Raw genomic sequence first — 26,744 nt, forward strand, 5'->3', positions numbered from 1 at the left:
CTGCCCCTTTTATGTTCCCATTATGGGTACTGACTACTGTGGGTAAGAGAACCTAGCATCCTGACTTGTAAGTTATCCATTAACTGGGGTCTGAATCCCTTTTAGGGCTCATATCTGAATTAGAGCTTGGGTCTTGGGTTTTTCTATTAACCCTTTTTTTGCCTTCTATATCAGAATGATCTCTAAAATAATAGGATTATGGCTGAGAACCTTGCTTTGAATTTCACTGAAAAAATCCAGGCCACTCACCATGAGCTCCCTCTTCTCCCCTCCCCCTGCTCCTCCTCCTCATCCCAGACCACCCAGGTGTTTTCTGGCACTACCTTCTCCTTCACTCCTGTCTCACAAGAGGTGGCCCTTCTCCTTGCCAAGGCAGACAAGTGATCCCGTTCTATCTCGTCTCTACCAGAAGATTGTCCCCTCCATCATCCCCATTCCTCATTTATCTTCAATCTCCCCGACTATTGGTTGCTTCCTTACTGGCCACAAACAAGCCCACATCTCCCCCATTCTAAAAACAAAAACAAAAACTCTGTATAGGGGCAGCTAGATGGCACAGTGGATAGAGCACCGGCCCTGGAGTCAGGAGGACCTGAGTTCAAATCCGGTCTCAGACACTTGACACTAGCTGTGTGACCCTGGGCAAGTCACTTAACCCCAACTGCCTCACCAAAAAATCCCCAAAAAACCAAAAAGAAAAAAAACCCCAAACCTCTGCATAACCGATACATGACTGCTAGCTACCATCCTCTTATCTCTTCTCCCTTTTCTGGCTAAACTCCTGGAGAAAGTAATCTACAATCAATGCCTCTCACTCCCTTCTTAACTCTCTCTAGTCTGTCTTCTATCCCCAACACTGTTCAATTTAAAAAGTTTTCTCTACAGTTACCAAGGATCTCTTAAGCGCCAGATACAAAGGCCCTTTTCTCAATCTTCATCCTGAAGCTTCTGATACTGTACATCACCCTCTTCTCCTTGATATTCTCTTCTCTCTGGGCTTTTGGGACTTTGCTCTCTCCTGGTCCTCCTCCTACCAGTCAGACCACTCCTTTTTTGTCTCCTTTGCTGGATCATTATCCGGGACACACCCAGCTAACTATGGGTGTCCCCAAAGGCTGTCTTTTCTCTAATCACTCTATACTATTTCACTGGGTAATTGCAACTATTTTCTCTATGCATATGATTCTAGGATTTAGTAGTGCGCTAGTCTTGGAATCAGGAAGAATCATCTTCATGAGTTCAAATCCAGCTTTAGATACTTACTAGCTGTGTGACCTTGGGCAAGTCACTCAATCCTGTTTGCCTCAGTTCCTCATCTGTAAAATGAGCTGGAGAAGCAATGACAAACCACTGCAGCATCTTTGCCAAGAAAACCCCACATAAGGTCACCAAAAGTCCCTATACCACTAAACAACAACAAACCTTCCCTCACTTCCAGTCTCATATCTCCAATTGCATACTGGACACCTCAGACACTTTAAATTCAACACGTCCATTACTGAACTCATCATATTCCCCCCGCAAAAAACAAACAAACGAACAAACAAAACAGCAACAGTTAACTCTTTCTTTGAAGGATTCATGTGGAGGATTCCACAATCTTCCCAGTCATGTGGGGCTTGAAATGTATATGTTATCGTTGATTCCTCATTCTCTCTCTCGGCCTCCCGTCGTTTCTACTTTCCTTTTTTTTGGGGGGGGGGGGGGAATAGGGGTTAAGTGACTTGCCCAGGGTCACACAGCTAGTAACTATCAAGTATTCTGAGGCCGAATTTGAACTCAGGTACTCCTGAATCCAGGGCCGGTGCTTTATCCACTGCGCCACCTAGCTTCCCCCCGTTTCTACTTTCAAACCATCTCTCACATATATCCTCTTCTCTCCTCTGACACTGACACCACCCTGGTACAGACCTTCTTGTTGGGTGGTCTTCATGTCTCAAATCTCTACCCACTCCAGTCCATCTTCCACTCAGCTGTCAAAATGATCTTCCTAAAAGCTTATGTTTGACCATGTTTTTCATTCAACTCCCAGTGGCTCCCTATTGCCTCCAGTATCCATCCATCCACCCACCCATCCATCCATCTTCCTACCTCCATCTATCAACTCCCTTCCTCCCTCCCTCTAAGTATCCATCTCTCTCTCTGTCTCTCCCCCCACCCGCAGCCCTTTCCCCTCTTCAACACTTTACTAGCTATATGACGTAGGTCCAGTCACTCAAGCTTTCTGAGTTTCAGCTTCTTCTTCCATAAAATTCGGATAAGGATGCTTCTCCTACCGCCCAGGGCTGGAGTAAGTCCAAGCACTTTAAAAACAAACCTTAAGGCCCTCGATAAACCTGTTCCCTAAGCAAACTAAACGGGTTTCTAAGCACTTTCCATGAAAGTGGGCTTAGGGACGCTTCGTTCCAGAACTACATCTCCCCCTCCGGCCTCTCCGAGGACCAGGCAGCCGCCCACCAGCACAAAGCCGCTCCTTTGTCTGCAAGCCGGGGAGCTGGCCGCCCCCCCTCGAGCCGCGCCCGCCACGTCCACCTCTCGTCTCCTCCAGCCGTGAGTCCTCCCAGCCAATGGGGCCTCGGCGCTCGGGGCCCGGCCTGGGGTGTTGTCCGCACCTTGTCCGCTGATTGGCTGGGACTTCCCCTCCCCGCCGGGCCAGGAGAGCTTGACTGGAGAAAGCTTGGCGCCGCGGCTCGCTTTCCCCTGTACTGACTCGGAGCCCCGTGCGAGCTGAGCCGGGTGCAACGGGGGCTGGGCAGGGCGTGTGGAGCAGGGCCGGGCCCCGGGGAAGGCGGGCGGTACTCGCCGTTGTCGCCGCCGCCGCCGGAGCAGCCGAGGGAGCGCCCAGCCAGGCCGAGCAGCGAGACAGGAGCGAGCGGAGGCTCCATCTGGGGTTGGGGGAGGGCGGGCTCGCGGGTTAGGCGGCGCATCTACCGCCCCCCGGCCTTTGGCAGCCCGGCACCCAGAGCCGGGCGGGTGGGGCGGGCGGATCAGGGAGCCGCGGGTGGGAGAAGGCGGCCCGGAGGAGAAGAGACCGCGCTGCACCTGGCACCGGGAGAGAGGCCGACGATGGCGCTCGACTTCTTGGCAGGATGCGTTGGAGGTGAGTCGGGGGAACGGTGGCCGGCGTACGCCGCGACGTACAGCTTGGAGCAGGGGTGTGTGTGTGCATTTCCCGGGATGTGAGGAGGCCTCCCAACTCCACGTGCACCCCACACCTCTGAGTTTGCTGGGGTCGGGGTGAAGCTGGGGGCGTGCTTGGGCTTCCCCCAACCCCGGGCGGGACTCGGGCCTTGGCGCCGGCGGGAGCCGGGGAGCTAGAGGCGAACAATAGGCGGCGAGGGGAGGCGGCGGCGCTGCAGCTACGGCTGCGCCTCGCCCCCTCCCCCCTGCATTCCGAGCATCCTCCGCGTAGGGTCCGGCGAGCCAGGGCCCGGAGCCTCGGACTTCCCCACTTCACACCTCACCCTCCACCTCCACTCCGAATCTTACTTTGTCCCTGCCCCGGGTGGAACAGGGCTCACTGCCCGGGCTCCCCATTTCTGGGGAGACAAAGGGGAGAGGGGCTCACCCCTCGCAGCTCTACTCCTCATCTGGGATCTTTGATCCTTTTGTTGCCCTGAAGCATTTGGGTAGCACCTATTCGAGGCTCTCCCGTGGCCCCTGGCTTAGTCCTAAAGGTCGGGTAAAAAAGGCTCACTTTCTCCCTCTCCACGTCCCGCCCCCCAATCTCCTTAAAACCCCATTTCTCCCCTGGGCTCCCTCTCTCTCCAGGCCCCTCCAGACACAGTGTATCTTAATTTAAATTCCTCTCTCTGTCTCATTTTTCTTCCACTGAATTGAGGGGAGTGGACTAGAAAATTCTAAGGCTTTTTTAATCTGGGAAGACCACACACAAGGTTGAATTTTAACTTTAATTAGATTCTCAGGCACCTATTAGGTGCCCACCAAATACTTCTTCTGGGTGCCTTTGTGGGAGCTCGTACTCACGCTATTCCCTCCCTTCTCTTATTTTTGTAGCTAGTCTTAGGAAGTTGCCAGAGGCCCAACAAACGACTTCTTGAAAAAAAAAAAATGGAGTCAACCCTTGTCCCTATACCATCAATAACTCTTTTCCTCTAAGTTTTCTGCAGCAGTATTGTGGGATGGTCATAGCAGCCTGTCTTGTATCATCCCTCTGAGCTTTGAGCTGGCAGTGTTAGTCAAAGGACCCAGAGAAACCAACCCTTCAAGAGTGGCTGGTTCCGAAGGGTTTTTAGAGCTTGGGGAGGGGAGTGGTGGGAAGAGGCTGGGGTTTCTGACCGCAGATCACATGAATAAATAACTTCCTGTCCTCAGGTTTCTCAACTTGAGTTGAGTGAGGTCTCTGGCTAGAGCTCCAGAATTTTCCACAAACATGACTAGGTTTGGGTTCCCTTTCCCCTCCCCAACATAAATTGAGGAGACAACTGTGTCAGGCTTTAATTTAAAATCAAGAAATGTCCATTTTCCTTCTCTGTTCAGAACTTAGATGATAGAACTTCAAGCATTTGGGGGGGGGCGGGGGAAGATGACAAGGAAAAGGAAGTCAAATAAAATGGCTGGTATCATAGGATTGAGAATTGAAAAGCATCTTAGAGATGACTTCTTTTTTACCTCCAATGGGAAGGGATTTACAAAAGGTCACGCGAGTCCTCTCCACATCATCCTCTTTTCAGGCCTGACATTTCGAAGTTAACATCGTGCCTTATTTAAAGAAAGCAAATTATATTTGCGGCTGGAACAGAGAAGGATTGGCAGACGAAGCCAAGGATTTAGAGTCTTTGCAGCAAGGCCACGTGATACCTCCGGGTCCAGGCTGGTATTTGCTCCAGGCTTTGGATAGTGACCTTATTATGTCTTTCAGAATTCATTTTTCTTTTTCCCTGGGCACCTCCTTGGTGAGCCACAGACCAGGCATTGATTTAGCAGTGAGTTTGCCTCCAGAGAGAGAGAGTGGGGAGTTGTCTCCTTCCACTTTCTGGCATTTGGTCTGTTGTTATTAAGCCTGGTTTTTGGCCCTTGTCCTACTGTGGCAGCGAGCATCGCTTTTTATCCACTCAGCCGCTTGGCTTGTTCTCTACCGGAAACACTCTCCAACTCTGGATCCCCAAAGTGCCACATAATATCAGATGGACAAGACCCTTAGCAGTTTCTGGGAGTCTAGAGAAAAGCTTCTTAAAGTGTGGGTCATAACCCCATGGGGTGGGGGTCGAGAAAAATTTGGCAGTAAATATTAGATTTGTATACCTATTTTATTTACCTGTATGCCCAGGTTAGCATAAAAATTTATCTGGCAAAAAGGGGTCTCGAGTAGAAAAAGTTTAAGAAGTCCTGGTCTAGGAGACATTGAGTTAACAGAATCTGGGCCCTCACAGCCCAGAGCAGTTGTCAGTTTCACTGGCCAAGAGAAGGCAACCAATGGTGGTGATGGAAGGATAACCTTATGGCCAGAGAAGACAGTCAATGGTGGACACATGGGCAGTGAAAAAGTAGCCAAGAGGGTAAACCGTTTTTTATTATATCTCCTTCACTTTAAGCCTAATATTGTTTCTTCTATAATACCCGACCTTTCTTAGAATTAGGTATAGTTAGTTTAAAAAATGTGCAGCTGAGGGGCAGCTAGGTGGCGCAGTGGATAGAGCGCCGGCCCTGGAGTCAGGAGGACCTGAGTTCAAATCCGGCCTAAGACACATAACACTTACTAGCTGTGTGACCCTGGGCAAGTCACTTAACCCCAATTGCCTCACTAAAAAAACAAAACAAAACAAATGTACAGCTGGGTAAGAACTAAAAATCTTTAAATTGTTAGAGGGAGTGTGGCATAGTGGATAGAAAGCTGGACTTAAAAGGCAGAAAGACCACCTCTGACACTTACTTGGCTGTGTGATCATGATGGTCAGGTTTCTTCCCTGAGCCTCAGTTTCCTCATCTTTAAAGTGAATCTTTAATCTTTAAAATGAAAATATATTAATAACAATTAATTTAATTAATTAATTACCTTCATTAATTAATAAAATTAATAACCAAACTAGAGAATGGATATAAACTGGTTTTCAAATGTTATGGTACTATGCAAGGTGTCCCCACAAAGTCTTACTGCTGTTTTAAGTAGAAAAGTTACACTAAGACTTTTGGGACTTACTGTATCACTATCAGCTCTTATGACCACTGTTGGTCATTGGATCTAAGTCGTATAGGTAATTGGTGGCAGAGGCAGGACTAGACTCCACATCCGGTTTTCCCTGGCCAGCCCAGAGGAGAGTCTGGAAAGTTGAAGGAGACTGGGATACCTAGCACCATCACCTTCCTTCTTTGACCCTCAGTTTTCTCATCTGTCCAATTGGTGGACCCTGAATTTTTAATCCCCCACATCTTACTAAAATGCTCTGGAAATTTAAAATGCTGTATGCAAATGGGAAACAGTAATGTTGTAGTAGAGACTAAAAAAGGAAGCCAGTTTGAAGATTTTTAACAAAAACTGCCTTTTGGAGACTTGCTGATACAAGCAGATCTGCCTGTGCATAGATAAGTGAGGCAGCCCTGCTTTAGAAGTTAACAGACTTGGCTTTTTGTTGGGCTATTGACCTCAGCTGAGCCCATGTGGATAAGTGATGTATCCTCTTTGGACCTTAATTTCCCCATCCATCAAATAATGGTAGCCGCCATTTGTACTTTAACATTGAAAATGGCTTTTCTTAAAACCGAACACAGTGTGTAGGTAGTACAGGTGGCATGCCCATGTTACAGAAGAGGCAACTTAAGCTCACAGTGGTTTAGGGATTTGCCTAAATTCATATAGACAGTAAGAGTCCTTGCTGAACTGGAACCCAGATAGATGTCTTATCCTGTCTCCTGCCACAGGATTTCCTATCATACTGAACTAACATGTTGAGCAGCTAGGTGGCGCAGTAGATAGAGCACTGGCCCTGGATTCAAGAAGACCTGAGTTCAAATCTGGTCTCAGACAATTGACACTAGCCATGTGACCTTGAGCAAGTCACTTAACCCTCATTGCCCCACAAAAGAAAAAAGAAACTGACATCAGGGGCAGCTAGGTGGCACAGTGGATAGAGGACCAACCCTGGAGTCAGGAGGACCTGAGTTCAGATCCAACCTCAGACACTTGACACTTACTACCTGTGTGACCCTGGACAAGTCATTTAACCCCAATTGCCTCACCAAAACCAAAACAAAACAAAAAACTAAATTCTAATATGTTATGGTTTTCTAGAAAATCCCTTTGAACTATGATCATTTATGACCTATAATTCTAAGGCCCAGTCCCAACTTTGATATCCTGTCCTAACCGCTATTTCTTTAACAGCATTGCTCACAGCCCAACGAATAGGTATCAAGTACCAGTTTGGGGTTTTTTCAGTTAATTTTTGTAATAAACAGTAGTGGATAAAGCTAACTATGGGTGTCCCCCAAGGCTCTGTCTATTTTCTCTACTCCCTCTATACTATTTCTTTAAAAAATTTTTTTTTATATTAAAAATTCAGTGAAAATTTATTAAGTACTTATTACAGACCCAGGCACTGTGCAAGGCTCTGGGAGTATAAATAGTTCCTGCCCTCAAGGAGCTCACTTTCTATTGAAGGGAGACAATGTACAGAGAAAACGAAATCTACGATATAAACAAAAATTCTGGGTGAGGATCAGAATGGACTTTCCTGTAGGAAGGGATATCTGAGGTGAGCTTTGAAGGAAGTGAGGGATTCTGGGAGGTAGCAGTGAGGAGAGATGCATTGCAAAAATGGAAAATAATTTGTTCAAAAGCACAGAGACTGAAGACTGAATGTAATGGACGGGGAAGAGTAAGCTGTACAAGTGTAGCTACCTTGTTTGTCCTTCATTTTTGAAGAGGACCATGACTTTGGGGGGTGATGTCATGACTTGCACTGAATGGGATTTAAGTGAGGAAGGGCCATGCAAAGTCACCAGCCTCACTTTCTCCTCTATACTATTTCACTGCGTAATTGCAATTATTTTCTCTATGCACATGATTCTTGGAATTATTTGTCCAGTTCTAACCTTCCCTGGTTGCAAAGCTGATAGGGCACTAGGCTTGAAATCAGGAAGATTCATCTTCCTTAGTTTAAATCTGGCCTCAAATTCTTACTAGCTGTGTGAGCCAGGGCAAATCACTTAACCCTGTTTGCCTCAGTTCCTCATCTGTAAAATGAGCTGGAGGAGGAAATAACAAGCCACTCCAGTATACTTTGCCAAGAAAACCCCAAATGGGGTCACAAAGACTTGGACGGAACTGAAAAACAAAAAGTAGAGAGTTTCTCCTTCTACATAAACACACTATCTGGGGTAGGGATGTGTCTCCTGGCACAGATGGTTCAAAGGGAGGAACAGGGAGTTGGTCCAAGCCAAACTGTAAGCCCTAAGGGTCCTAGCCAGCCAATGAACTTCATGGGCTGAGTCAGGCTGCAGGGAGGAAATAGAGATGAGTCAGTCTTAGCTCTATTTCTTAACTAACCTAAGGGAATTTGGGCAAGTCACTTCACTTGTCTAGGCCTCAGTTTTCTCAGCTGTTAAATTAGGGGGTTGGAGTAAAAATGGCCACCATCCAGGATTCTAGGATGTCACAATGATGAACATTATCAACTTTTGCCTCAAAACCCATGTACTTCTACTGTCTTTGGAATTCAAAAGAATCCCATGGGGTAGGTAGAGAAAGTATTTCTAGTTCATAGTATATTCCAGCAGAACCAAAATGATAAATTGTTTGGAGGGGTGGTAGGAAAACAGGCACATTAATGTTAGTGGACCTGTGAATGGTTACAACCATTTGGGAAAGCAATTTGGATTTTATTCACCAAAAGTGACCAAACGGTGGTCTTTTGGCTCAGCTATACCACTGCTAGGCTGCTACCCTGATACCACCCCACTCCCTCCCAGTAAAATACATAGGGAAAGGTCTTATATGTGCAAAAATATTTTAGCCTCTTTTTTGTGATAGAAAATAATTGTTGGGGCAGCTAGGTGGCGCAGTGGATAAAGCACTAGCCATGGATTCAGGAGGACCTGAGTTCAAATATGGTCTCAGACACTTGACACTTACTAGCTGTGTGACACCAGGCAAGTCACTTAACCCCTATTGCCCCGCCAAAAAAAAAAGAAAGAAAGAAAAGAATTGTTAAATGTATTATTAATATTAATTTCTTAACTACCTACCTCTCAGCACTGTCCTAAGGAAATGCTCATTCTTTAAGGTTAAATTAGGGATAGCTAAGTAGTAAGATAATGGCCCTGGAGTCAGGGAGGATCTGAGTTCAAATATGACCTCAGACAGGTACTAGCTGTGTCACCCTGGGCAAATCACTTAACCTCAATTGCCTCCAAAAAATAAAAAAATTAAAATTAAAAAAAGGTTAAATTAGTACTACCAAATTGTGATGCAGTTTGTATGTGGTAGACAGAATTCTGGACTTGGAGTCAGGAGAGATCTGGGTTCAAATCTCACCCCTGATAATTGGTATGTTCATGGGCATATTGCTTATAGACTCAACTAAATCTCCTCATAGGTTAAAAAGAAACAATAATACCTATAGTGTGTACCTACTTCAAGAGTTCTTTTGAGGGGCAAATGAGATAATATATGTATATAAAGCACCTTATAAATGATTGCTTTTTTTATTATTCCCATTGGATGGATGATGAAACTGAGTTTTGGAGAATTTAAAGTGACTTGCCTAAGGTCACACAGAATCTAGATCCCACTTTATAACTGTTATCTTGAAGAGATGCTATCCATTGAAGAGCTTTGATTCACATACAGTGTCTCTCACATTGGTTTATGGGAATGTCTTTTCTGTTTCCTTGGGTATTTTGTCATCTCCATGGCAAGGACTAGGGGACGCATCTTTGTGTACCATGCTGGTTTGTGTGCCATAGTGATCCCTTCTCACAAATGCTTTACAGTGTTCAAAGCTCTTTCTTATCTATTACCCCATATGATTCTTCTTGGGGTTTTTTTGTTTGTTTGTTTTTTAGTGAGGCAATTGGGGTTAAGTGACTTGCCTAGGGTCACACAGCTAGTAAGTGTTAAGTGTCTGAGGCCAGATTTGAACTCAGGTCCTCCTGACTGCAGGGCTGGTGCTGTATCCACTGCGCCACCTAGCTGCTCCTCATATGATTCTTCTAATAAGCCCGTAAATTGCTAGATTAGGTGAGAAAACCAAGGTTTAGAAAGGTAAAGTGATTTGCCCAAGAAGGTATCACAGGACTGAGTGATGGATGTCATTGTCTCCTGCACCTCCCCTCCCCCACAATACAATGTAGACTCTGAGCTGTCCTATCCCTTCTCCCTACACTTCCACTCATTACACCAGAATATCCCTCTACCCCTTCCCCCACAGTAAATCATTCCTGCTCAAGCCCAGAATCAGTGTTTAGAGAACTCAGCAAGGGAGTAGAATGGAGAATTTAAGGCCAAGACATTTCTTTTAGTCCTCAGCCTAGACTGTAATCTAACGCAGAAACTATGGTACATCTGTGTATCCTGTCCTACAAGGCTGGGCACCATAATAGGCACTGATACCCGGCAAGCTGTGGGCATCTTTATAAAGACAAACTACCTTCATCAGTAAGATCTGGGTTCAAGTTGTGCTGATGACATACTAGCTGTGTTCCCCATGGCAACTACCTCAGATTAAGTTGCTCTCTTAATTCCTACGGCCAGGCAATTTTTTTGTCCAGTTTTTTTTCTTTCTTAAAAAAGTTTTCTGGGGGCAGCTAGTGGCACAGTGGATAGAGCTGGAGTCAGAAGTACCTGAGTTCAAATCTGGCCTCAGACGCTCACTGTCCGTGTGACCCTGGACCAGTCACTTAACCCCAACTGCCTCCCCCCGAAAAATAAATTAAATAAAGGTTTCTGGAAGAGATAAATGGTCTAGTTAGCAGGCAGGAATTCCAGCCCCAGCTCTGAAAGCAGTGGTCATGGGCTAACTCTCTGAGCCTCTGCTCCCTTTTCTGTAAAATGGGGCAAGCACTCGTACTACAGAGCTCTAGAAGGTGATTTATTAGGATTAAGTGTGGTAATATAGGGTGTTGGGTGTGGAATGAGGAACTAGGTTCAAACCCAGGTCTAGTCATTTGATCTCTGGGCCTCAATTTCTTCATCTACAAAATGATGAGGTTGGAATAGATGACCTCAGAGGTCATTCCAGCGCTCAGGTTACTATTCAGTGATTATTATTGTTGTTCCTGAAGGCCTCCATGGATAGAGGGATGGTATTAAGAGTCAGGAAGGAAGTTGGAATTGGAATCCAACTCCAACACTTAGTTGCTATGTGACAAGAATGGGTGGATGGATGGATGGATGGACAGATGGACGGACAAAGGAAAAAGCTTAAATGGCTTACTATGGGCCAGGCAGAAAAAGACCTTGTGTTGCCCACAGTGAATTTACATTCTAATGAAGAAGACAATATGTATAGGGGAGAGTTATGCAGGGAGGGTTGTTTATTCAAGGAAGTCTCCCTAGAATCATAGTGACTGTCACATCCTTTCTGAGAAAGGTAATATTGATTTGCTGACTGTTCTCAGACCTTGAGATGGAAAAAATGGGAAAAGGTCTTATATTTGGTGGAATGAATGAAAATGGCTGGAGAAAAAGGAGTGTGGGCATCTGAGTTTATTAGAAATGGTGAAATTTTTTTTTTTAATTAAAAAAAATAGGGGTGGCTAGGTGGCGTACTGGATAAAGCATTGGCCCTGAAGTCAGGAGTACCTGAGTTCAAATCTGGCCTCAGACACTTAACACTTACTAGCTGTGTGACCCTGGGCAAGTCACTTAACCCCAATTGCCTCACTAAAAAAAAAAAATTTAAAAAAAATAGAAATGGTGAAGACTTGCCAATCAGAAGCCCAGGTCCTAAGGACAGTAGGTGAAGTACCAGGTTGGAGGTTATGGGCAAGTCATGTAACTCCTCTCAACCTCAGTTTCTTCATCTGTAAGTGGGGATAATAATAACTGGTAATACTAAGATCCTTGCAGAATTGTTATAAAGATCAAATGAGATAATGTATGTAAAATGCCTTGCACGTTTTAAAGCTCTATATAAATGTGAGTTATTAGTGCTCAGAGCTCTATTCCCTTATCTATACTGGAGGAGAGATTTGGAGATGGGATTCAGTCTCCTCCCTCAAGGAGTTATTTATTTCTATACTTGAAAAAGTCTTTGGTTTTGTTGGTTTGGGCACTCCCACTGATACAGATACAATCAGAGAGAATCACAGAATTTTGGATGTGGAAGAGACCATAGCCACAATCTAGTCCAACCTGTGCACCAAAAGAATCCTCCATGAGAAAATACCAACTGGGGGCAGCTAGGTGGCGCAGTAGATAGAGTACCGGCCCTGCAGTCAGGAGGACCTGAGTTCAAATGCGGCCTCAGACACTTAACACTAGTTGTGTGACCCTGGGCAAGTCACTTAACCCCAATTGCCTCACAAACAAAAACAAAAAACAAAACAAAACAAAAAAATAATACCAACTCGCGATCATCCAGCCTCTGCTTGAAGACCACCAAGGATCAGGAAGCCCACCCCTCAGTGCAACTCATTCCACCTGTAGACAGTTATAATTGTTAATGACATCAAGCCTCAGTTTACCTCTTTGCCCCATCCACTCATTGCTCCAAGATCTTTGGGGCCAAAAAGGACAAGTAATACAGGTAGGTGACTCAGTGAATCAGGAGGACTTGAATTAAAATCCATCCTCAAATACTTACTAGCTGTGTGACTGTGGGCAAATTGCTTAACACTGATTGCCTCAAAAAAAAAGAAAGAATAAGTAAAATAACAAGCTAAATTATAATAACACCACCAGTAATAATAACAACTAGAATTTATTTAGCACTTTTAGGTTTGCAAAGATAATTTCAAATATTACCTTATCCTCACAATGACCCTGAGAGGTAGGTGCTATTATTATCTCAGCTTTACAGATGAGGAAACTGAGGAAAGAAGGAAATAAGCAGTTAATAAGTGCCTACTATTTGCCAGGCATTGGTTCATTTCATCCCCACAACAATCTTGAGAATTAGGTTCTTTTTTGGGGGGGGGGGCAGGTCAGTGAGGGTTAAGAGACTTGCCCAGGGTCACACAGCTAGTAAGTGTAAAGTGTCTGAGGTCAGATTTGAACTCAGGTCCTCCTGACTCCAGGGCCGGTGCTCTATCCACTGGGCCACCTAGCTACCCCCTGGGTGCTATTATTTACCCCCATTTTACAGTTGAGGAAACTGAGATAAACAGTTTCAGTGTCTTTGTCTGTGGTCACATACACATGGTATCTGAGGCTGGATTTGAACTTGAGTCTTCCTGACTCCAGGTTCAGCACCCTAACTCTAGTTGCCTCTGCTTTTATCATTATTGGTACCCCAGTCAAGTCGTTTTTTAGCTTAGGCACCAGGGAAACCTGGTGTATTTATGCCTGCTATGCCTTTGACCTGGAATACTGCTGCTCGCTTTGAGAAACCAACTTGTCCAGGCCCAGTGTCTCCAGCCACTGCCCCACCCACCAGAAATTGTCTCAATCACTTTTACAAGACATAATTGACTTCGAAACACACAATAAAGAAGCAATGCAGAATGCTGGGCAGTGAAGAACTGAGTAGATAGCCTGTAGCATGATACCATCTACACTTTCCCCTCAGGCCGCTAGATGGCAGAGTGGAGCTGGATTTGAAGTGGCCAGTGGGTTCAAATGTGCCCTCAGAAACTTCATTCCTATGTGACCCCTGGTCAAGTTACTGAAGTGCTCCAACGAAACCTCAGATTTCCCATCTGTGAAATGGGAATAATAAAAAGAGCACCTACTTCCCTGGGCTGTGCAGATCAAACGAAATTATATGTAATGTATCAGGTGCTTTGTAAACCTTGAAGCACCATCCAGGTGCTAGCTAGTGTTATTTCCACTTTGTATCCTGTGGCAAGATCCAGGGGAGAGCAGGGAGCAGTGCCTTTCCCTCTGCATGTTTTATTACTGAAAAATTTCATTTTGATATTTTTTTACATTCCTGACACTTCCCAATGACTCTGACCCCCCCACCCCAAGAACCTAGAAATGAAGTTAAGCCAAACAAAGTACACAGAGAACCTTCCACATTCCAATCTTACCCCAGCCCCTCTTAATTCTGTGCTTTCCCTCTGTTAAGTATTTCCCATTCAATCCTTGCCTTGTCTATATTTGTTTGCATGCTGCCTCCCCCATGAGAGCAGGGACTGCCTTCTACTCTTTTTTGTGTGTGTGTCCCCAGCACTTAGCACAATGCCTGGCACACATAAATGTTGATTGACAGTTAAAGACACAGGAAAGGAAATATCAAACCTCTTCAATATCTTTGCCAAGAAAACCCCAAACAGGGCCATGAAGAGTCGGACAGGACTGAAAACAAAAGTTAAAGGCGGTGCAGTTGTTATTGATCCAGGGCTGATGTGCTGAGAATAATGGGCCACAGGTTTAACATGATCCTAGGATTTAAAACTGGAAGAGACCTTAGAGAACATCTGGGTTCCAGCTCCATCACTTACAGATACAAAGAAAGGTTCAGTGACTTTCTAGCTCTAGACTGAGCATTTTCCCTAGCTGCTGCCCCCATGCCTGGAATATTCACTCTCCTGGCCTCCTGACTTCCTTTAAGTCTCAACTAAAATCTCACCTTCACTGAGAAGCCACTTAATTCTAGTGCCTTCTCTCTGTTGATTATTTCAAATCCATCCTGTGTACAGTTATAGATATATGGTGGATAGCTAGGTGGCACTGCGGAGACAGCACTGGGCCTGGAGTCCGGAAGATTCTCCTGAGTTCAAATCTGCCCTCAGAAGAGCTGTGTGACCCTGGTCAAGTCACTTAGCCCTGTTTGCCTCCCTTTCCTTATCTGGAAAATGAGCAAACCGCTCTAGTATCTCTGCCAATGCCAAGAAACCCCCAAATGGGGTCACAAAGAGTTGGACACAATGGAAATGACTGAAGAACAAAGGGAAGGGGAGCCCTTACTATGTGACCTTAGACAAATCAAGAATAATAATAATAAAAGCTGTCATTTATTACAATGCCTACTGTGTGCCAGGCACTGTGCTAAGTGCTTTACAGATATCTCATTTTGTCCACAAAACAATCCTGCAAAGGTAGGTCATATTCTCATCCCCATTTTTGCAGATGAAGAAACTGAGGCAAATAGGTGAAATGGCTTGCCAAGATCACATAGCTAGTAAATGTCTGAGACTGAACTTAAACTCAGATCTTCCTGATTCCAGGCCCTGCTGGCCACTGAGTCACAAGTTAAGATGCTTAACTTCTCTGATAGTCTGATAGTCATTTGGTGAAAGAGTTTTGGACTAGAGCGAACTGCTGGCCACCCTCTCCCACCCCCTTCCCCCACCCACTGTTTTGTAGGGCCTGCAAATAATAACAAAAACAGGCTGAGAGTAGGATTTTTGGCCTCTGGGCAGGCAGGCCAAGCTAGAGCTTGCTGACTCCTGGACTTGGTGGAATGTGAGATCTGTTCCAGTCCTGACATTCTGTGTTTTGTTATACTATAATAAGCACCTTCCATGGGAAAGATTTCATGTCTGGAGCTATCTAGGTAGAAAGCTAAAGCGTACCAATACCTGCACATGTCCAAACCAACTCATTGTCACCCACACCCCCAAACCAGCCTTCCTTCTCCCTGACCTCCCTGTTACTATTGAAGGTGCCACTTCTAATCACCCAGCCTCACAACCTCATTTTCAACTCTACTCTCACCCCACATCCAGTCGATTGACAAATCCTGTCATTTCTACAAGGCAGCTAGGTGGTTCAGTGGATAGAGCACTAGGCGAAGAGTCAGACATGACTGAACAACAATAACAAAAACCAAATCTAGTGGATATACCCCCTTCTTTCTGCTGATACTGCCCCTACTCTGGTATAGGCCCTCATTTTCTCATACCCAAGCCCAAATTCAAATCCAGCCTCAGAGGCTTACTAGTTGTGTGACCCTAGACAACTCATCTTAAATATGAATATTTGGGGTTTTTTGTTTGTTTTGTGGGGCAATGAGGGTTAAGTGACTTGCCCAGGGTCACACAGCTAGTGTAAAGTGTCTAGGTTGGATTTGAACTCAGGTCCTCCTGAATCCAGGGCCAGTGTTTTATCTACTAGTTGTTGTTATTATAATACCTGGACTATTACAGCCTCCTAATTGTCCTACCTGCATTGTCTCTTTCCACACTGATTGGTTCTCCGTTCACCTATCAAAGTGATTTTTCCTAAAGTGCATGTCATAGCCTCCTTTTTCAGGACTTTAATTGGCTCCCCTATCACCTCCAGGATCACATACAAAATCCTTTTTTTAGGCTTTTATAGCCCTTCTTCACCTGTCCCCTTTCCTTTCCCTACTTCTCATGCCTCTCTCTGCTCCATACCAAGTACTTGAAGGCCTTCCAGCTGTTCCTCCCACATGATGATCCACCTCTTCCCAGACTCCCCCAAGCTTCACCCCAGAAGTAGTATTGAGTTCAACTTTTTTTTTTTTTGGTGGGGCACTGAGGGTTAAGTGACTTGCCCAGGGTCACACAGCTAGTAAGTGTCAAGTGTCTGAGGCCGGATTTGAACTCAGGTCCTCCTGAATCCAGGGCCGGTGCTTTATCCACTGCGCCACCTAGCTTCCTCTTGAGTTCAACTTTAAGGGAAGAGCAGGAATTCATCAGACAGAGAACCTGGGCAGAAAAGTCTAAGTTAAAGGAAAAGGCCTTGCCTGGAACCTCAGAGGCCAGAGTCCAACCAACCCCTTCATGATAGGGATGGAGAAAGTGAGGCCCAGAGAGGTTTGCTAACTTGTTCAAGATCTTCTGAGATGGAATTTTTCAATGCAGATCTAGCTAAGTGGCCCTGGGCAAGTCATTTAACCTTGTTTGCCTCAGTTTCCTCATCTGTAAAATGAACTGAAGAAGGACATGGACAAACCACTCCAGTGCCTTTGCCAAGAAAAGCCTAAACAACAGCCACCTCTGATTTCAGACAATTTGTTCATTCCACTGTAGCTATTGATGAAAAGGGTGGGGAAAGTTGAAGGGATAAGGTCGATAATTGATTGGGGCAGCCTTTGATCCATTATTCCAGTCTCTCGTTCAGAGTCTCTTCCTACCCCTTCCCTTTGGGGCAGCTAGGTTGGCGTGGTGGATAGAATGTGGGTCCTGGAGTCAGCAAGACTCGTCTTCCTGAGTTCAAATATGGCCTCAGATGTGTACTTAGTCGTGTGACCCTGGACAAGTCACTTGACTCTGTTTGCCTCAGTTTCCTCATCTGTAAAATGAGTTGGAGAAGGAAATGGCAAACCACTCCAGTATCTTTGCCAAGAACTCTACACTCACCACCTCCCCCCCCCCCAATGAATCTAGACCCAACCCTTCCGCTGTATTTTACCAAAAAGTCTTTCCTACCCAACTCAGCCTCCTTGGGAATTGGAGATGTTGGGGGGCCTGGGGAGTCAATCCTATGTCTGTCCACATGACAGTGCCACTTTTCTTTATAATCCTCCTAGGTGCTGCAGGTGTGCTGGTGGGACATCCCTTTGACACCGTCAAGGTGAGGTTTTTTTCCACAGCTTTAATTATTAAACTAATTTGTCCAGAAGGCAGCCCCACCAAAAAAGGGTACTGGGGAACACTGGGGACAGCATTTCAGGGGAAGTTTTCCATCTTTTTCCATTTTTACCTGAAGTGCGTCAAAGTGCTTCCTGGGTGGCTTCTGAGAGGTGTCAAGTGCGTACCTGGAGAAACCATGTTAGGGAGATTTTTAAAATCTAAAACTGCTGGGGTGGGGGTGGGGGGGACGGGGTGAGTCAGTTCTAAATGCTCATTTGAAATAGTCTTGAGTTCTTGGACACTTCGAAAAACTTGAGCGAGTTTTTCTGTAATTTCTGACCTGTACCAACTTGGGCAGTTGCTGTTAGTTAAGCCCTGTGATAGATATCTCTTGGCCACCTTTCCAAGGCCACTGGGGAATGCCCTTCTTTGACACACTTTTCAGGAAGATGAAAACCAGTAGATAGAGTTTCAGCTGAGTTTTCTTTTTTTATTGGGGGGGGAGGGGCGGCAGGGAGGAGAAGGGAGGCTAAACACATAAATGGGTTACCTTCTGGACTGGTTGACCAGCCCGGGATCAAAGAGAAACTTTGGGGAAAACCTCAGGAAAAACAATCCAAACCCTTAAAGTGTGATGACATATTTCTTTTTGCCAGACTGTATGACTCCCTCCCTCCCCTTCCTAGCCACTGCCCACTTGGGGGAAGCCAAGTGCCTTATGGGAAGGAAGAAAATGTATCTAATAGAGAGGTTCCATTACAAGCTAAAACTAAGATTTCCTCCCTTCCTTTCTGCCAAACTTATAAGAAACTAAAGCTTGGGCTGCTTTTTTGTTTGGCTTACGAAGCTGTAGTATTTCCTCATTTTGATCCAAGATTGCATTAGGCAATTGTAATTTCTAAAACGTTTTTGCAAGTCAGATCTCATATGTTTGGAGGTCAAGGGGAAGTTTTTACAAAGCCAAGAGGCAAGTCCATATTCATCCTGTTACACATTCAGATTCTCTTATAAAGGCACACCTGCATAGCCTCGAACATTAGCCTGAATTAGCATTAGCTTTGACTCCCAGACAGGCCCTTGCAGGCAGGAAATAGCCCTCAGTCCCAGCCCCTCGCCTGTGGGGGAGGAGCAAAGGCAATTTTTACTTTTCTGTTGCATTTAAAGGTTTATGGAATGATTTCTTTCCAATCCCCAACATTCTTCCTTACCTGGTAGATAGTGCAGGTGTTATTAACTTCATCTTACAGACGAGGAAACTGAAGCTTAGTGTTAGAGCTGGGTTTTCAACTTGCAGGCTCTGTCTCCTGAATGTGATATTTTGTTCACATGTGTTTTTAAAAGTCTCAGGGTTTTTGTTTTTAAAGAAAATTATAGCCATTACTTTTATAACCTGAGGCCCTTGCAGAGGATCTTCCTAAGCATTCTCCCATTGCTTAGCCTCTGTTCAAAACAAACCTCTGGATGAGGTGTTAGGGATAGCAGGATGGAAGGAAATTGATTTCATCAACTCTCGTTTTGAAAATTCATCCAAAATGAATTTCCCCCCTAAATCCCTTTTAACTTTCTGTAACTTGGGAAACAGCTGATAGTGAAGAAAGTATTGTATAGAAAGGCCACTAGCTGGTGGATATTATGCAAATTACTTAGCTTTTCCTGATGTTTGCAAAACATAAAGTGCTATTTTTTTTTTAAATAGGTTCCTTTGAAAACCTTCCTCACTAAATCTGGTTGCTAGGGAGATTGTCCCACTTTTTTTTTTTCCTGGATGGTTTCCTTCCAGGCCACCAACATACTAACTCATTTCGGATAACTTTTTAAGGCTTACAAAGTGGTTTCCTCCCCCAAGGACCCCTGTGAAGTAGAGAGAATGTCATTCCCATTTTACATATGAGGAAACCGAGGCTTAGAGAGGTGAATTGACTTGGCTAGCTAATAAGTGGCAAAGTTCTGAACCCAGGCATGCTGACTTAAGGCCTGTTAATATATACACCTTTTTTTGTGGGTTAAGTCTTGGCTATGATGATCATTTAATATTGCATCTTCATCATAGTTATTTAGAGCTGGAAGGAGATTTAGGGGTCACTTTATTCAACCTCTTAGTTTTACTTATAAGAAAATTAAAACATTAAATGATTTGACAGAATTGGAGTCTATTTGAACCCAGATTCTGGGATCCAAATCCTTTGTTCTTTTAACCTCTTGCCCTTCCTAAGCCTAGGGCCTTCGTAGATTTAAATTTTGTTTGTTTCTTCCCTGTTCAAAGCTAAATTGTAAACAAACACTTTAAATACACCTGGGGCTGGCGTTTCCGAGGATTTGGGGAAAGTCTCCCTTTTGTGATGTGAATGGTTTGGCTTTTGTCATTCCCATAGTGCCCCGCAGGGCGTCCTGGGTCTGGCTGCCTGAGGGTGGGGCCGTTGGTTTTCCAATTCCAGAAAAGATTGGATGGGGGTCCCCCCACTTCCCGCTCCTTCCCTTCCCTCCCCACCCCAGTGTGTTTGATGTGATGTTGAAAATGTGTTCTGTTGCTTTTTAACTGCCTTTACTTTCTGAGCCCAGGGCTGTCTTCATTATAACAGCAAAAGTGTTACTTTGTTGTAGATGAGAGATAAGCCTCATCACTGGAGAGTTACCTAGTAAGTACAGAACAGGTGAACCTTCTGTTTCTCTCAGTCTGAATTTCTCCCAGAATGTATGACCAGTGTCAAGAATGGACTTAAAACGCACCCCCCCCCCGGGAGTTCTTCCTCTCAGGCACCCCCAAGCCCTGACTGGTAATTGGGGGTGGAGGGTTGTGGGTAGGGAGCGTATCCCAGCCTGGCTAGAACCTCCACTGACCAACCCAGTTTTTCATGTCTTCTTACCCCGTTAAAAAAAAAAAATCCTGAAGGAATTGGCAGCACTATCTCCACTAGCAATATAACTAGACTTGACTTCTTGCACCCGTTATTCAGAGCATTTAAACTGTGTTTCTTCCCATGCTTGAGACTTGAACCCTGTTTCTCCCTCTAACCCAGAGCTGGGATGATAACTAGGATGGGTCAGGAAGTGGAGAAAGGGATCATTTGGATTTGGAGGGAGTGTGGGGATGGGGATGAATGAACCTCAAGGCTGCTTTTTTTTTTTTTTTGGAGCAAAGGGTAGTTTGTTCCACAGATCTGCGGTTCTCTACCTGATTTGAAAACAAACTTGAACTAGCCGACAGGCAGCCTGTCAGGAAGTCCTCATTTGAGAGTGATCAGGGCTTGGGAACCAACCTCCTCCCCATAGTGTTTCCAAGCCCTGTCTCTAAGAAGGAACAGCATGTTCTTCTTCACCAGAGTTTAATTAAAGTAAATTTTCTGAATGTTAGGGGAAGAAAACAGCCCACCAAGAATCCCATTATGTTTCAAACTCATCCAATCCGTAAAAACCAGCTCTTTTATTTTTCAAATTTGAGCCTTGCAGCTGCAGGGACCCTTTCTTAAGATGCATTTGGTTTTTGATATGGAGTGACCTTTGTTACAATTCCGCAGTGAGCCAGGTGGGCATTTCCCCTGGACCCTGTCCATATGCACAGCCACATGGAGTTTTTAGAGGGGCTTATTGGGGGTACATAGTTTGAGGTTAAAGAAGCATTGGCGGGGGGCAAGGCAGTGAGGGTTAAGTGACTTGCCCAGGTCACACAACTAGTGTTAAGTGTCTGAAGCTGGATTTGAACTCAGGTCCTCCTGAATCCAGGGCCAGTGCTTTATCCACTGCGCCACCTAGCTGCCCCCATAAAATGCTTGTTCCCTCAAAAGGAACCTTCCCTCATTTTTCAAAGGAGGAAACCACGGCTAGGATGCACAAAGATTGAAACCTTAGGTCATTCTTCATCTCCAAATCCAGTGCTCTGGCTACTGGAGGAGGGGGTGGAGACATTCCAGTCACATCCAAATTAAGCTTTTGGGAAATGTTTCTCCAGATCTCTGTGGCTTTAAAAACATGCCTATCAAGAGTAGAGATAAGTCCCAGGGCCATGTGGGGTGTATAGTCTGTAAGGAACCTCCTCCTCCCAGCTGCTGATATCTGAAATCTAAAGCCAGCCTCAAGGAACCTGGCCCTCCCTTTTATAGGTGAGAGCTGCCACTGGGGGTCTTTGGAATTTGGTCTGGAGTGACACAAACCATAGTTTTTTTAAACTGGGGTGGGGGGCTGATGTCTATATTAGGGGCTCCTGGCAAATCCAAACTGTTGAGCATAGAAGAAAGATAAATTGTGCTGTATTTATTCTTCCTAATCCTCACCACTCCCTTTAAAAAGGAAAAAGAAGCACGGTATTGATCCCTATAATGAGGACACTTAAATAAACTGAGAGCAGGTATTGTGCTAGGCCTCTCTGGTGACATAATGGTAGCCCAATGGACATTAGCTGCTTGCTCTTACAATGGGAACCTGTTAACTGGGCACGAGTATTTAGCCGCTTAGTAGGGAACAAGAGGGGTTCTAGGACCTGATTTTGGACACCTCAAGGGGTAACCACAGTCTACTCCAGGCCCCAGTCAGAGTCACAGACACAAAGGGAGGGCTGTGCTTTCACCATGAGTGCTTTCCTCTTAACTCCCTTCCCATTCAAGCCCCGTGAAATGTTTTGTGCATCACCCCTGTTCCCCCACCAACCCTCTTTACCTTAATGATAAAATAACCTGCCTAGTGCATCTCACCACTTCGTGCTCTTTGGATGGCCACATGTGGGCCTCCCTAGTGCTCTAGATGCTAAGTACAGAAGACGAGTAAACTGTGTGGGTTTCCCTGGGCATGTCAAACTTTTTCACTGTGAACTTTTGTTCTAGGTACGCCTCCAGGTTCAGAGTGTAGAGAAACCTCTCTACCGAGGGACTTTCCACTGCTTTCAGTCCATTGTAAAGCAAGAAAGTGTAAGTAATACTAATTCACATTTTTTCAGTGCTTTGTGGTTCACCCAGGCCCAGTTTTTACATTAGAACAGCCCTTAGGAGACCTGTAATCCAAGAATTGTTATCTCTCATTTAGAGGCAAGATCACTGGATTATGGTCCCACTTACTAGTTGTGTGACCCTGGGCAAGTCACTTCACCTCGTTTGCCTCAGTTTCCACATATGTCAAATGAGCTGGAGAAAAAGTGGCTAAAGCACTCCAGTATCTTTGCCAACAAAACCCCAAATGGGGTCATGAAGAGTCAGACACTACTGAAATAACTCAGCAACAACAGACTTGAATTCTGATCTAGTCTGGTACCCATTTTAACATACCACTCTCTCAGTAGTGTAGAAAGCTTGGTTAATTGTCAGTTGGTTTAAGCACCTACTATGCACAAGAACTACCCATAGCCAGCTTAAGTTTCAGTGGAAGATATGACATTAGCACAGATAACTAAATACAAGGTAATTTGGAGAGAGAGATTGCACGAGCAGCTAAGGCTTCATGGATGAGGCAGTAGGACTTCAGTTGAGCCTTAAAGAAAGTCACGGTTTTTGAGGAACAAATGAGGGAAGTGCGCACACAGGCTTGTGCACAGGAACAGAGAGGTACAGCCATCTCATCGGTTGTTATATTGACTGCTCGATGAGTGCTCAGTGCTGTGGGGAAGACTGTCCTTCCTCATTGTGCTTGTGCTCAAACAGACTAAGTTTCTGAAGTAGTAATAATAATAAATAATAACGGCTCACATTCACACAGCACTCCCTGCACCAGGCACTGTGCTCTAAACACTGGGGAAAGAAAAAGAGGCAAAAGACAGTACCTGCCCTCAAGGACCTTACAGTCTAATGGGGGAAACAAATTGCAAACAAATATATACAAAGCAAGCTATATAAAGGACAAATGGGGGGGGGGGCAGCTAGGTGGCTCAGGGGATAAAGCACTGGCCCTGGATTCAGGAGGACCTGAGTTCAAATCCAGCCTCAAACACTTGACACTAGCTATGTGACCCTGGGCAAGTCATTTAACCCTCAATGCCCTGCAAAAAAAAAAAAAAAGAAAAAGATAAATGGGTTTGGGGGCTTAGTGTTTTTTATTCTCTCCATTTTATGGATGAGAAAACTGAAGCTCAGAAAGAGAAAGCTTCTTGTCCAAGGTCATGGCAGTGAGTGAGGTGGTGGTAGAGCCTGCTCTCAACCCAAGTCTTCAGAATTTAGCCTACAGATTAATTTTTGTTGTTGTTTAGGATTTGTTTGTCTCTCCCCCTCCCCACCCCAAACAATGACTTCCAGCATTCATGAGTCAGTTTTTGTCACCATCACTCCCCATCATTGATTTTTTTCCTCTTCTGTTTTGCTTATAGGTATTTGGCCTGTATAAAGGTATTGGGTCACCCATGATGGGCCTGACCTTTATCAATGCCCTTGTGTTTGGAGTCCAAGGCAACACAATCCGGGCCCTGGGGAACGACACACCCATGAACCAGTTCTTGGCAGGGTCTGCCGCAGGCGCAATCCAGTGTGTGATCTGCTGCCCCATGGAACTGGCCAAGACTCGGATGCAGCTTCAGGGCACAGGCGAGTACAAACTGAAGACAAGGACCTACAAAAACTCCCTGGACTGCCTGGCGAAGATCTACCGGCAGGAGGGTCTGCGCGGCATCAACAAAGGCATGGTGTCCACTCTGATCCGGGAGACGCCCAGCTTTGGCTTCTACTTCCTGACCTATGACTGCCTGACCCGCTCCCTGGGCTGTGAGCCCGAGGACAACTTTGTGGTGCCCAAGCTGCTGTTGGCAGGCGGCATGTCCGGGATCGTGTCCTGGCTCTCCACCTACCCCGTAGATGTGATTAAGTCCCGTCTACAGGCAGATGGCGTGAGGGGCGTCCAGCAGTACAGCGGCATCCTCGACTGTGTGTGCAAGAGTTATCAGGTGGAAGGCTGGAGAGTGTTCACCCGCGGTCTCACATCCACCTTGCTGCGGGCCTTCCCGGTCAACGCAGCCACCTTCGCCACTGTCACCATCTTCCTTATGTACATGCGGTCCGAGGAAGTGATGACAGAGTGTGAGGCAGCCCTCCCTCAGCCTTCCAGCTTGTAAAGATTTGCCCTCAGCCCCCGGGTGTCTTCTTTTCCGTTCTGACCTGCCCCTCTACCCTATCTATTTTTGTAAATGCCTGTCCTTGTAGAAGACTATGTAAACAAACAATACTGAGCTGTTTCGCCTGGCTTGGCCTGGGTACCATCTTGTGCTCCGGGGGTCTGGGCATCATCCTGCCTGGTGACACAGCCTTTCCTTCTACTGCTTCTTGGGATTGGAGCCACCTCAAATGCCAGCATTCTGATCCAGGGGCGCACTGGGGCGAATTCTTTTATCCCCTGATGCCAGCAATCTGACAGATTCTTTTCCTGAATTTTAATCGACCCGGCCCTTCCTTCAGGGAGGTCAAATCTGCTCCACCCGGTCATGATCACATTTTACTTTCTTATATTGGGCCCCACATGATTTTTCTGAGGCTGATTTGGAATCGGGCTTGGGTTTTGAATGTCACCTCGGTTCCCGTGTGACCTTGAACAAATCACTTCTTCCCTAGAAGTCAATTTCCATTATTATAAAATGAGGGTGTTGGAACTGGGGATGTGTGGGGTCTTTCCCAGTCTAGATTTTAGGATTCGTAGTCAAGGCATGTTGTTGGCTTCCTGTTCTTCCTTTCCCAGAGGATAAACCTTGGCTCTCTAGGCTAAGGCTTGCTGGGTCAGCAGCCATTCCATTCAGAAGTGATAGTACTGCAGCTGGGGGCACAAGCAGAGAGGCCTGGGCATCATTGCCCAGCAAGATGACACCTCTTGGGGCAGCTAGGTGGCGCAGTGGATAGAGCACCGGCCCTGGAGTCAAGAGTACCTGAGTTCAAATCCGGCCTCTGGCGCTTAACACTTACTAGCTGTGTGACCCTGGGCAAGTCACTTAACCCCAATTGCCTCACTAAAAAAATAAAAAAACAAAACAAAACAAAAAAAAGATGACACCTCTTTGACCCTTCCTTAGTAACAGAAAGTCTGCTTGTGGTGTTTTACCAATAAAGAAGTCAGTTAATATTTTTATCATTTTAAACTCAGGACAGGGAGAACTAACAGAGTCAGATGAAGGCACCCCCCCCCCCCCCAATCTCCACACCACACACTTTGGATGGGTATTTCAGGCAGTCGCCCACAGTGATGCAGGTAGATATGGTTTCGACATATTGAGAAGTGTGCAGTATCAAGTGTGAACTCTGGGAATCTATTTATTGCTATTACTATGGCATTCTTATTTTTGAGGACCCTTGTTAATGCCATGGAGGGGGTGACCCACAAGGACTGAGCTGCAGATAATAAAGAATGTGGCCATTTACTGTATTGTTTCCTGGGAAGCAAGGAAATGGCTTTCCCTTGGTGATAGGTGCAGAGGACCTGGGACAGGTTTAAAGAGTTCAGAGGATGGGTGCATTTTAAATTGTGCTTTAAGAAAACATAATTAGGGGGCAGCTAGGTGGGGCAGTGGATAGAGCACCAACCCTGGATTCAGGAGTACCTGAGTTCAAATCTGACCTCAGACACTTAACACTTACTAGCTGTGTGACCCTGGGCAAGTCACTTAACCCTCATTGCCCTGCAAAAAAGAAAAGAAAAGAAAAGAAAACATAATTAAAGCATTTTGCACTCTCAGAAATTATGCTGGAGACACTTATTTTCTGGATCCAGATTTTTGATGGAAGGCAGAGAAGAGTATTGGCACCATCTATAGGCTCCCACTGAATGTGAAATGAATGTCACCTAAAGTTTATGTAACAAGTCAATGATTATCTTTGTAATATATTCTGTAATTATTGTACAGACAATAAAAATTTTTTAAAAATCAAGACTTACCAAAAATTGATGCCTTTTTATATCAGTCAGTTCTGCATATGCATACCATCACACTTTCCTACCCCCCAACACTTTATTGAATCCTCTTATGACAAAACAGTTAAATAAAAACAATAGGGAGACTTTATCTGACAAGGCATTAAAACATACAGTTCCCTTGTAGCCCCTGAGTTTCTCCTTAAGGAAAGGAGTTGCGTTTCATTTTTTATTTGGGACGAATTAGCTTTTCAATTTCTCAGTCTCCCTTTAATTTTTTATAATAGAGAAGGGAGCTATCCAATAGTCATTTGACCAGTGCAGAGAGCTACTCTGGA

The 26,744-nt window shown here is 45.3% G+C and overlaps 1 protein-coding gene across 1 annotated transcript; it reads left to right on the forward strand.

The window, feature by feature from the left end:
* The first annotated feature begins 2,867 nt into the window (after positions 1-2,867).
* On the forward strand, positions 2,868-26,423 carry SLC25A29 (solute carrier family 25 member 29). Its single transcript, XM_043983711.1, has 4 exons — positions 2,868-3,100; positions 17,562-17,605; positions 22,419-22,502; positions 23,888-26,423. The coding sequence occupies exons 1-4, from the start codon at positions 3,067-3,069 to the stop codon at positions 24,623-24,625; spliced, it is 900 nt and encodes a 299-aa protein (XP_043839646.1). The 5' UTR covers positions 2,868-3,066; the 3' UTR covers positions 24,626-26,423.
* Positions 26,424-26,744: the final 321 nt, after the last annotated feature.

The sequence above is a fragment of the Dromiciops gliroides genome, chromosome 2 (genome assembly GCF_019393635.1).
Source record: "Dromiciops gliroides isolate mDroGli1 chromosome 2, mDroGli1.pri, whole genome shotgun sequence".
Taxonomy (NCBI): Eukaryota; Metazoa; Chordata; class Mammalia; order Microbiotheria; family Microbiotheriidae; genus Dromiciops; species Dromiciops gliroides.

Bases quoted from the DNA above. Each gene is read 5' to 3' on its own strand.
- SLC25A29 (XM_043983711.1), top strand. From the start codon at position 3,067: ATGGCGCTCGACTTCTTGGCAGGATGCGTTGGAG. The intron at 3,101-17,561 runs GTGAGTCGGGGG...TAATCCTCCTAG, and splicing joins CTTGGCAGGATGCGTTGGAG to GTGCTGCAGGTGTGCTGGTG. The intron at 17,606-22,418 runs GTGAGGTTTTTT...CTTTTGTTCTAG, and splicing joins ATCCCTTTGACACCGTCAAG to GTACGCCTCCAGGTTCAGAG.